This window comes from Cheilinus undulatus, linkage group 19, assembly GCF_018320785.1.
Source record: "Cheilinus undulatus linkage group 19, ASM1832078v1, whole genome shotgun sequence".
Taxonomy (NCBI): Eukaryota; Metazoa; Chordata; class Actinopteri; order Labriformes; family Labridae; genus Cheilinus; species Cheilinus undulatus.
Genome location: NC_054883.1, coordinates 13,030,515 through 13,043,072, shown reverse-complemented (window position 1 = coordinate 13,043,072; position 12,558 = coordinate 13,030,515). Strand labels below are relative to the sequence as shown.

The following is a 12,558-nucleotide window of genomic DNA, read 5'->3' as shown; positions in this document are numbered from 1 at the left end:
GATAAAAAAATCAAAACTATTATAACCTTGGGTGTGAGGATATGAAGTGTAAACGTGTCTAAATATACACTATACGGACAAAAGCATTTGAATGCCAATACACCACTACAATGACTTTGTATTCAATACTTTAATATGGAGTGGGAATGTGTGCCCGTTCATCCTGTGGAGTATTTATGAGGGCAGGCACTGATGTTGGACCAGAAACCCTGGCTCACAGTTCATCCCAAAGGTGCTTGATGGGGTTGAGGTCAGGGCTCTGTGCGGGGCAGTCAAGTTCTTCCACACCAAACTCATCAAACCATGTCTGTACAGTCCTTGCTTTGTGCTCTGGGGAACAGTCATGCTGGAATAGAAAAGGACCTTCCCCAAACTGCTGCCACAAAGTTGGAAGCATAGCTTGTCCAATCATCTATCCTCAACCAAACCTCACAGTTTGGACAATGCAGTCAAGCAGGTAACGTTCTCCCATCAAACCCAGACTTGCCCAGCTGACTGCCAAACAGCAAATTGTGATTTGTCACTCCAGAGAACTCTTTTCCACTGCTCCACAGTCCAGTGTCTCCATCTGACACTTGGACTTGATGATGTGAGGCTTGCGAGCAGCTTTTTGGCTATGGAAAACCACTCCATGAAGCTCCTGTTGCACAGAACTCTTCAGCTACGGAATAAGCCAAGCATTGGTGACTTTTACATACCAAACACCTAAGCAGTCACTGACCCTGCTCTATGATTTCATGAGGTCTTCCACTTTGTGGCTGAGTTGCTGTTGTTCCTAAATGCTTCACCTTTCTAGTAATATCCCTTACAGTTGACTTTGAAATATCCAGCAGGGATGAAATTTCATGAACCGTCTGGCATCCATCACAGTACCACGCTTGAAGTCGCTGAGCTCTTCAGAACGATCTATTTACACCGCGTTCCACATTATTATGCAAATGACATTTTTCTCTGATTTTCCTGAATATTAATGCAAATGACAGAATATTTTTCAAGTCATCAGCCATTAGAGCATAATTCAAATATTTTTGAACAAACTTCATAATGACAAAAACTATTTTTTAAAAAATAAAAACCTCAAAATGCACTGTTCCACATTATTAAGCACAACAGCTTTTAAAAGATTTTATAGGTTGTAAAGAACTGAAAATGGTCATTTGTAGAAATTGCAGCATCAGGGGGTCATATTTACTGAAATCAAAGCTATTTCAATCAAAAACATCTTAACAGGACAAGTTCCATGTTAACATAGGAGCCCTGCTTTGATATCACCTTCACTATTCTTGCATCCATTGAACTTATGAGTTTTTGGAGAGTTTCTGCATGAATTTTTTTTTGCAGGATCTCAGAATATCCTCCCAGAGCTGCTGTTTTGATGTGAACTGCCTCCAACCCTCATAGATCTTTAGCTTGAGGATGCTCCAAAGGTTCTCAGTAGGGTTGAGATCAGGGGAGGATGGGGGCCACACCATGAGTTTCTCTCCTTTTATACCCATAGCAGCCAATGACACAGAGGTATTCTTTGCAGCATGAGATGGAGCATTGTCATGCTTGAAGAAAATTTTGCTACAGAAGGCACGATTCTCTTTTTGTACCATGGAAGAAAGTGGTCAGTCAGAAACTCTATATACTTTGCCGAGGTCATTTTCACACCTTCAGGGACCCTAAAGGGGCCTATCAGCTCTCTCCTCATGATTCTGGCCCAAACATGACTCTGCCCCCTCCTTGTTGACGTCCTGGCCTCATTGGGACATGGTGGCCATCCACCAACCATCCACTACTCCTCCATCTGGACCATCCAGGGTTGCACAGCACTCATCAGTCAACAAGACTGTTTGAAAATGAGTCTTCATGTATTTCTGGGCCCACTGCAACCATTTCTGCTTGTGAGCATTGGTTAGGGGTGGCTGAATAGTAGGTTTATACACGACTGCAAGCCTCTGGAGGATCCTACACCTTGAGGTTGGTGGGACTCCAGAGGCACCAGCAGCTTCAAATACCTGTTTGCTGCTTTGTAATGGCATTTTAGCATCTGCTCTCTTAATCTGATGTATTTGTCCGTCAGAAACTTTCCTCATTATGTCTTTATCTGCATGAACCCATCTGTGCTCTGAATCAGCCACAAATTTCTTCACAGTACGATGATCATGCTTAATTTTTCCTGAAATATCGAGTGTTTTCATTCCTTGTCCAAGGCATTACACTATTTGACACTTTTCAGCAGCAGAAAGATCCTTTTTCTTTCCCATATTGCTGAAACCTGTGGCCTGCTTAATAATGTGGAACATGTGGAAAAGTGCATTTTGAGGTTTTTATTTTTTTAAAAATAATAGTTATCATTATGAAGTTTGTTCAAAAACATTTGAATTATACTCTAACTGTTGATGACTTGAAAAATATTATGACTGTCATTTGCATTGATATTTAGAAAACCAGAGAAAAACGTCGTTTGCATAATAATGTGAAACGAGGTGTAGTAACACAAATGTTTGAGACTGCATGGCTAGGTGCTTGATTTGAGACACCAATGGCAACAGGTCTGATAGAAACACCTGAATTCAATGATTAACAGAATAAGATAAATACTGTATACTTCTCAAGGGCTTCTTACATGCACTTTAACATTCTGTGGCTTTAAATAAAGAGCCTCTCATCGCTGAATGTGCAAGAACTTCTTTGTTCCTGGTTTCGTTTTGTTCCTAGACCGCTGCTGAGTGCTTGTCTGAATCTGGGACTCAAAGTGATGAATGGGGCCTGCTCCAGGTAGTGATTCATTTTTTTTCCTACCTTATTTTAAACGTATTGACTTCTGCTTGGTACACTCAGGAGTGAGCAATGGCAGCGGGGTCTGGGGCTCTTTAAGGTGGGTTCAAGACAAAGCAGAAGAAAACACCAGTTAAAGTACCATTTAGCATAAGTGGCTGAGTGTCTGTACAGGGGCTGATCCAGTCAGTGCTCAGCAGTGGCGTGAGACACCACTGCAATCTGACTGGTCGACCCAAAGGCCTTCTCAAAACCCCAGACTGTTTGGGCTGTGTAGCAATATGCTTTTCTTTTCATTTGACACATCTCCCTTTATTTGTACGTTACATTGTGAGTTCTAACATTTGAGTTCTTGAAGAACTAACCTAAGATTATATGTTCCTATTCTGTTTAGTTGTTTTTTGAAATGTAAAAAAAATCACTGGTGTATAAAATGCATGGATACATGTCCATACTTTTGCAAAACTGTAGACATTTGTATAAATATGATATTATGTATACATAAATAGGTCCCTTATTCACACATGGATTAGTACCTCATTTGGATTGGCTCCATATTACTGTTCATTTCAGATACTTTTTAATGGAATTCTTATATCCAGGGGCTGCTTTAAAGACTCGCAGGTTCCTGGCAAAAACCAAACACCAACCCATTTAGCTACAAACAATCGTAGCATGGAGAAAATATTCTCAAGCTTTTTTCCTAATAACAAAACCAGAAAACTACAGGGCAAACCCCTATCTTAAAACTTAATATCAAATAACCAACACCACAACTTAGACGAGCATCCTAACTCAAGCACATTCTAATATTTATACATGTTTCTGGGCCAGGAGTGACAAAAAATAACGGTTTGTGCTCTCCTGTCATAAGTCATACCTTTCATTTTAGCACACAGTAATTCACCTATACAATTTGTCTAAGGGGTCTCTCCCTGGGGCTGCACGGCGGTGCTGTTGCCTCACAGCACGAAGGTTCCTGGTTCACGTCCCAGTCAGGGCCTTTCTGAGTGGAGTTTGCATGTTGGGATGGATGATACTATCAGTATAAAATCTGCAGATATTAGCTAGGAAAGTATCAGTATTATAAGATACAAGCAGATATGACAATTTCTCCTGATATTTTCAACAATATATTAGCTGTAAATATATAAAAATAAGTTTGTGCAGGTTTAGGCAGGTTGGGAGAAGGGCAGAAAAATATTTTTTGTCATAAAAGCTTCCATTAGTGTTCTTTGCCCTTTATTTCATTAAAAAAATGTGGTCCAGTTCTGAGAAAGTGGTACTTTACTACAGCTGTATCTACACCAATCCCTACACTGGCGGCAGCAGCAATTGCTTCCAGTACAACCAAACCACGGCTGTACGCACTGACTCATTCCCCACAAAGGATGCTGATTGGTCAGATCCATTTTCAGATCTAGAACAGTCATTTCAAATTTGAGCTTTGTGAGATGGATTTGCCTGATGGTAAACATGGAATCTGAAAGTGTATCTGCTTTACAACATCACCAAAGATCTGAGGGGGGCAAAAGGCCTTGTGTACTCTGAGATTGTCAAGATTAATCTGCACATATACATTACTGGTAACACACTTTCTGGATACCTTACACATTTTTTTTTTACGAGGAGCAAGTTTTATAAGGCCTTTTCTGTTGGGGTATCATCAACAGAATATAAAATATATACATATTTTTGACCACAAAGTTTGAGTTTTTTTTTTCATTGATCCTGGGGGAGCTCAACTTTTGTTAGATTCAATTAAGGGGGGTCATAAGGAAGTAGGGAACCACTGGCTTGGGGCAGTAGTTCCCAAACTTTTTCCCCACAACCCCCCTATTTGTATCAAAGAAAAGTTGGGAACCACCCAGGACCCTGACGAGGAAAAAGTGATGCAGTGCTGTCGAAAATCAACATCAGTTTTGTTGGTTTGATATTATTGCTCAGCGAATTAAGTTATTGTACTTTACAAACCATTACAACTGAGCAGAGACTTTAAATAAAGTTTGGGAACAATAGTTTGCCAAATTAGTACATCTTTTAGTGATTAATCAACATTAATTTGATACTTTTTCAATCAATTACCAGCAATAATATCTACAGATTTTCTTACTAATGTATGTATATATTACCTAAGTGTTTGTTCTTGATTTTAGTTAATATTTACTCACCTAATTTTGACAACTTCAGAGCAGACAAAGCCTTGCAGCCCCTCTAGGGCAGGTGTGTCCAAACTTTTTCCACTGAGGACTGCATATGAAAATATATAAGGACGGTGGAGTCACTTTCATATGCCTTACCTTGAGGATGATACAGTTAGTAAAAACCAGTCTTATGATGGTTAAGGTATGCTCAGTGATGGGTATTTTTTAATGGCTAAATGGCGCTGGCTACAACTGGTTCTACTCCTAAAACACCATGGGTACTGCTATTGGCCTTTGTAATCCATCAGGGCATTATACATCAATATATTATTATTTTGGTTGCCAAAATGTTTCCTATTTGCAGTGTTGTCTTCATTAAGTCACAAAAAAAATCAAATCAATACATTCTTGTTGTCAAAATGTTTGTTCACAGAATTAACATGGTAGCCCCGCCTCGTGCTGAAACCAAGAGGGCCGTGAGGGCCATATTTCATTTAATGTTTAGAATTTCCAATCAAAAATGGCCCGCAGGCCGCATTTGGCCCCCAGGCCATAGTTTGGACACCCCTGCCCTATGGGGTCCTGGACCCCAGTTTGGGAACCACCAGCTTAGAGGATGCTTAAACGTGAAAACTGTGCTAATTTAAAAAAAAAAAAAAAGTTAACAAAAAACAGCTTAAAACAACTTATTAAGGTAACCAGGGGAGGGTTTGTGGTGCCTTACAATACCCCAGGCCCTATAAAACAGTTAATGTGGCCCTGGATCTTGGTGGGTTTTACTGTGAATTGTGCTTTTCTTGCACTTCTTCCAGCGCTAATAAGCTTCTTTTTTTTAATACTGTTTAATTTTAAACGCTAAACAGATCCTTTTCAGTCATAATTTCCCGTAGTTGTTATCTAACCTCAATCTAAATGACTTAAAATGACTGTAAAATAGTTAAAATGCTGAACTTCCTGACCTCTGTTTCTGTCTGCCCGTGTGACGTCACACGGTCTCAGGAGCGCGCAGTCAGAGGAAGCGCATCAAGCTGCTTTTGCGCCATATGTCTGCATGTCCTTCCCAGACCTCCTGCCCAGTGCAGAAAAAAGGAAAAAAAAAGCAAGTACAGTACAAAGAAATGCGCCTGTCTCGCAACTCCACGTTAAAACAGTACCGTGTCCCTTTAAAAGTGTCTGACAAAAAGCCCATATGATCCCCGAGCTCCAATCACCAATTCCTCCTGCAAAAGCAGCCTCTGCATTTTTGTCTGTCTGAATGCTACAGCAGCACGGGGGGGAAAAGACTGAGGAGAAGGCAAATAGTGAGGAAATGTGACAATTCAACGGTCATTTTCATGGCGAAGGGAAAACTGGTGCGAAAGGAGTTATTCTGGGACTCCTTTGAGCCTCGAAACGCTGGATCAAAATGGTAGGCTACAGAGGAGCGCTGCATTTTTGTTTATTTTTTTATGTCCCTGTTTGATCTCTTGCAAATTTGAGCTACTTAGCAGGCCGATCAAACTTGCCACACTTGTGCTTCATTATGTGCTGGGACCACTGGCTGTCACTGGGTATTTGCTGCTTTGTTTGATTTGCGGTGAAGTTTGTAACTTGCCGACATGGCACAAGTTGGAAATTGAAGCTTGCTGAAAGAATGCAACGGCTACAATAGCTACATTGATGCAGAGAAGGAGTTAAATTCTTTCATATCAGGGCGCTTCTGCATAAAGGCTCAGGTCGAGACGGGTGCAAATGTAGACAGGATGGGTGAAACCGAATCCGCAGACGTACAGCCAGGCCAGGACAAGTTTGTCAGGCTTTGACATTCATGCATATTCTCTTAGAGGAGGAGATGTCACCTCTTATATCTTAATAACTTCACTTTGTTGCAGGTGACACTCCTGCGGAGCTGTGTGGAGTGGGAAAATGAGAACCAAGGAGCTTTCTGTTGCAACAAATACAACTAAAATCTAGTTTTATTGTATAATGCTTCATGGAAATGTCTCTAGTCTGCTCCTGGAGGTCTGTGTCTGTTTGCTTGGCTCTTTAACTCACTCCCATCCCTCTTTGACTGTGATTAACATGCATTTAAAACCACAGTCTGTGGTGTTTTATTCCCCCTGCATGTTAGCAGATATGAGGATGATTGTGCACAGACACACACAGAGAGAGAGAGTTATGGGAATAGAGGCAGAGATAGTGAGGCAGACAGTCCGCTCTGTCTCCAGGGTCATTTTAGGATGCCTCATTAGGAAAGCATGTGGAGCCTGATGCAGCGGTGGAGTAATCCCAGCGCGCGTTCACATCTGGAGGCTTGGGTTAATATCTGGGTCAGGTCAGTGGGGTTAGCCCTGGTGCTTGCTGGGTGGCTTCTGGTGGGAGCAGAGAGGGAGCTTTTTGTGTTTTTGTGTTCCTTTTTTTGTACAACGAGAGTAAGCTGCGATAAAGTGTGTTTGGTGAGTGCATTGTGCTGGTGATTAGTGATACTCTATCTTCTGTTTTGGTAAACATGCCCCAGATAATTTTGGCAATTACTATGTTGACGGGAAAAGAGGATTAGACTCCATTAATTTGGTTGTTATCAATAGTCTCACCTTATATCTGTAAACGCCACATTTATGTGTAGATGACTGAGCGGTACTGCTGGGTACATGCAGGACCAGGGGCCCGGAGGGTCAGATTGTCTCTAAACCAGACGCTCTGTGACGTGACTGTTTGCATTTTTATGTAGAGTAAATATAACAACTATAGAGAGACACAAACAAATGAAACAAGATGCCAAAGAACTACAGAGACACAAATCAAATCTGATGTAAAACAGCTAAAAAGAGACAGCAAAGATATTCAGACAACCACCACAGAGACCAAACTGACAACAAAGAGACTGAGAAGATGTAAAAATACTAAAAACAATCACAAAGAGTGGCAAGATGACAACAAAGACACAAAAAAGAAGTAAAAAGACACACACAACAACTACAAAGAGACCATGGTGACTTCAAAGAGACAGTTAAGATGTAAAAAATATACACAACATCCAGATTCAAGAAAACAACAGAGTAAATTAACCTCCACAAAACTGTTTACAAACTACAAAAAGACTCTCCGACTACAAAGAGACAACTACAAAGATGTGCACAAAGACTACAGAGACAGAATATAAGAAAAATGGATATACAACAGCAACAATGAAGAGATTCTTTGTGACTTTAAAGAGACGGCTAAGATGTACAGTCCCCTCCAAAAGTATTGGAATGGTTTGCCCAATTCCTTTATTTTTGCTTTAAACTGGAAACATTTGGGTTTGACATCAAAAGATGAATATGAGAGAAGAAAGCAACATTTCAGCTTTTATTTCCAGGTATTTACGTATTGACCTGAAGGTGTTTCTAAACTGGCAAAAGATTCTCTGACTACAAAGAGACAACAAAAAGTAGGGTTGGATTTTCACCAATTTTCAATATGCTGATATTTACGGATTCATTTTAGCCGATACCAATATTTAAATATGCTTTTTGGTTAAGAAATTTCCCTCTTTTTAGACACACTTTAAGGTTTGTGGGTGACCAAGGAAACAAACTTTAGTCCATAAAAACACTTTAAAGTTTAAAAAATGAGGATAAATAAAGAAAAAGACGTCAACTGACATAGGTCTGTTGGTTCAGCCTAAAACTCCACAAAATTATTAGTATATACGGCCAAAATTTACAGGCGATGTATGCTGAAATACACAGGCAAAATATTGGATGTAAATATCGGCAGAAATTTTGACTTCTGCCGGTACCAATTTTTGCCTTTTTAAGCTAATATCTGCTGATACCGATACCAGACCGATATGCATCCCTACTAAAAAGAGATGCACAATGAGTACAAAGGGACAGAGTATAAGCAGAAATACAACAGAGAGAATAATGACTTCAAAGAGAAAGCTAAGATGTAAAAATATACACAGCATGACAACAAAGACATTCAAGAAAACAACAAAGAGTAAATGGATCTGTATAAAACTACAAAGTGAAGCAAAGTTGCTCAGAAAAGAGTTTACAAACTACAAAAGACTGCAAAGAGGGAAAAGAGATGCTCTGTGACTACAAAGAGACAGAATATAAGCAAAAATGAATATACAACATCGAAGAGACATCTGAGAGAAAGCAACAGTCAGTTAACTTGTACAAAACTTCACACTGAAGAAAAATGACCCAGAAAAGATGTTTACAAATTACTAAAGAATACTCTAAAAACAAAGAGGCAACTACAAAGAGATTCAGAGTAATTACAAAGAGATAAAATATAAGCAAAAATAAATGTACAACAACAAAGAGATTCTTTGTAACTTCAAAGTGTCAGCTGTAGAAATGCACACAGAATCACAAAGAGAATCACGAAAGCAACAAAGAGTAAATGAACCTGCACAAAACTACAAAGTGAAGCAAAATGACTCAGGGAAGATGTTTACAAACTATTAAAGAACTCTGTGTGACTGCAAAGAGATGCACAATGACTACAAAGAGAAAGAATACAACAAAACATAAATTCTTGTCAACAACAAAGAGACAGAAATGAACCTGTCCAAGATTCAACCTGCAAAGAGATTCAAAATGACCCCAACAGATGTCAACAAACTACAAAGGAATAATATAGGAATATAAGGAATAATAATGACAAAAGAACAAACTGTGACCTCACAGACACGCTAAATGAGGAACAGACATTTCCTGTTGGGGAGTGAATTAAACAAACAATGAAAAACAATTTCCAATTTCACTACAAAAGAGGAAATAAGTAAACATACTCGTAAAACAACTACAGGGAGATAAAAGATTGACTACAAAGACATAAAACCTTCCGATTTGATGCAGAGAAAATAAGGCTAATAAATTCAAACTACTTAAAGAAGTGAAGAATAAACAAAAGGACCTCAGAATGGGTAAAAAATAAACACAGCAACTACAAAATTGTTCTCTCTCGCTCCAGAGACTCTTAAAAGTACAAACACCTGCATAACAACTACAAATAAATGCAAAATTACCTATTAAATACATTTACAAACCTTAAATAAATTACATACTAAACAAAAAAGATATTCAGCTAGACTACAAAGAAACAAAAACTGTAATGAGATGTAAAATTGACCCCAGAGACAAAAAATAATAATTCTCCATCCACAAAATGACCATAAAGTGAAGAAGTGCAACCTCAAAGACACAATAAACAAACAGCTGTTTGCATGTCTTGTTGGAGAATAGTTCCAAAAACTTTAGGGTTGGATATGAAAGTAGTAAAATAAAAAATAAAATAACTAATAAAAAAGTTTTAGGGAACAAAATGAACCACATACACTTGGATCCAAAACATCATCAAAGTCTCAGACACTCAACTGTTACCTTGTTTGAAAACACCAAAAAACAGTACAATAACAAAGACACGCTAAAAGGCCTCAAAATGATGCAAATGAACACAAAGACATAAAAAAACGAGTACAGCATGGCACAGAATAAATACAAAGCCGTTGAAAACATACATTGATATTGAATTGACACCAGTTAAATAGAAACACCTTACTGCCACAGATAGTGACTGAGAGAGAGACTAAGTAGGTTAAAGTTCATCATCATACAGTCAGGATTCAACAGGTCATAGAAGCAGCGTTATCCCTTAAAATGTGTTCTCTCAATGTCAGTAGATGTCTTAAAAGATCAGATTTTTATGGTGGATGAACTCACAAACAAAAATGTATAAAAATTAAAAGTGAACACCCTTTGAAAAATAGACCAAATCTAAAGGTTCACCTTTCAGACATCATCAGACAACTGTGTCAATGATGGAGCTCTTTTCTTGCTAGAATGTGAAATATTACATTCATGCATAAAATAGAGGATATTAAAATGATTAAATGCCCCTTTAATGGCAAATTGGGAGAAAAAAAACTCTAATGAAAGAAATAAAGTGTTGGCACAAAACATTTCCTGGAAGTTGATCCCTAAAACTCCAAATATGGCATAATCTAATGTAATTATTTAACTCCCTTTCCTTGTAACTTTAAGAAATGTAAACTTTCATCAGAACTTCACTGCACTTTGTAAAATATATTTTCTTTAGCAAACCTGTTAATACCAATTTTTAATATAGAAGTAGTTCATTTAAGAATCTTATTTTCTCATTTGTCTAGAACTACTTCTCTTGAAAAAGTGACTGATTAAAGACATGCAATATTTCTTATTAGAGTACTCATTTAATTGCCAGAAGAATCGACAGAGTACTCGACTACAAAAAGAATCTATTACTGCAGCCTAATCTGCTGTCTCTTGACAACTTTTTTCTGTATTAAGTTTGTCATGGTAGTCCTTAAACGACACATCATAAAGGCAGAGATGTTGACAGAGATAGACAAACTTCTCCTCTGTCTCTAAGTCTCATGTCGAAGCACCAACCTCATCACTCTTCTTTTGCTTTGCCATTTGGTTTGTTCACTGGGATTTTAGCAGGCAGAGCTCTCTGTGCTCTCATTGGTCATCTTCAATCACATGATAGAAAAAAATCCTTGAAGGCAGAAAGAAAATTCAAACATGCCTGACTTTGTTGGGATGTATCCAATTGTCGTTCTCTATAATTCCCAACACAGGGAGTAGCGATGGGAATTCTGACTCTTTTCAGTGATCCAGCTCATTTTCCTTGGCTTAGCAAAAAGTGTCTGCTCTTTTGGCTCCCAAATGGCTCTTCATTCAGGTACCAGTTTAGCTTCAATTGATCTGCCAGTTTTAGCAATGTTATAACACGTGATTGATATCTGGGCAAGTATTTTACTCCAGCTATGCTCAATTTTTAAAATTGATGAAAATATCATGTAATTATTTTCCAGAATCTACCGTACCAAACATGAATCTTTAATGCATGGTGTGCCTGTGGTAGAGGGTAAAAGATCATCCCTACTAATTTAAAAAAACACACAGAATCTATATACAAATGATAATAGTAATAATAATAGTTATGAAAATAAAACAACTCCCAAACAGGATTCAGCTCTTATCGTTCTCGTAAAAGAGCCAGCTCTTTGAACTGGCTCGTTCACGAATGACCCACCTCAAAAACCTATAACGGCTTGATCGGACTTTAATTAAGCTGTGTAGTATGACCTTAGCTTAAAAGACTAGCACACAGGGATGCAAAATGATTAAAAACATGTTAAAATGCCACAAACACAAAAAATGACTACAAAGAGATAAAACACTGACCTTAAAGACACACAGTTTTACTAGACATCGTTGACAAATAGTACAACTGTAAAAACAAACAAAAAAAGAAGAGACATTTTGCGGGTCTTGTGGAAGTTCTTTTGAAGAACTTCAAAAGTGATTCAAAGAACAAAGAAATGCAATAAAAGAAACATAAAGAGAGTAAAATTTAGGTAGTACAACTTCAAAGAGAGTTGATCCAACTACAAAGAGACAGAAAATAAATACAAATTTGCAAAACAACTACAAAGACATGCAAAATAGCCCAAAATGATGCAAAAGAACTGCAAGGAGATACAAACTGACCACAAAAGGACTCAACCCTGCATGACTAGACAAAATGACTATAAAGAGATGCAGAAACTTCAAAGAAAGCCAAAAGGAGAAAGAAAGAGACGTGGTTTGAAAGATGCATCCTTGGAGCTCACGCTTTTATTTTG

At 38.3% G+C, this 12,558-nt stretch overlaps 1 protein-coding gene across 1 annotated transcript in view; it reads left to right on the top strand.

Moving 5' to 3' along the window:
* Positions 1-6,182: 6,182 nt before the first annotated feature.
* zbtb47b (zinc finger and BTB domain containing 47b) overlaps positions 6,183-12,558 on the top strand; it is a 47,077-nt gene continuing 40,701 nt past the window's right edge. The window contains exon 1 of the mRNA XM_041814225.1: positions 6,183-6,315. Coding sequence (XP_041670159.1) covers positions 6,313-6,315 — 3 coding nt within the window. The 5' untranslated portion in view covers positions 6,183-6,312. The remainder of the gene's footprint in view (positions 6,316-12,558) is intronic.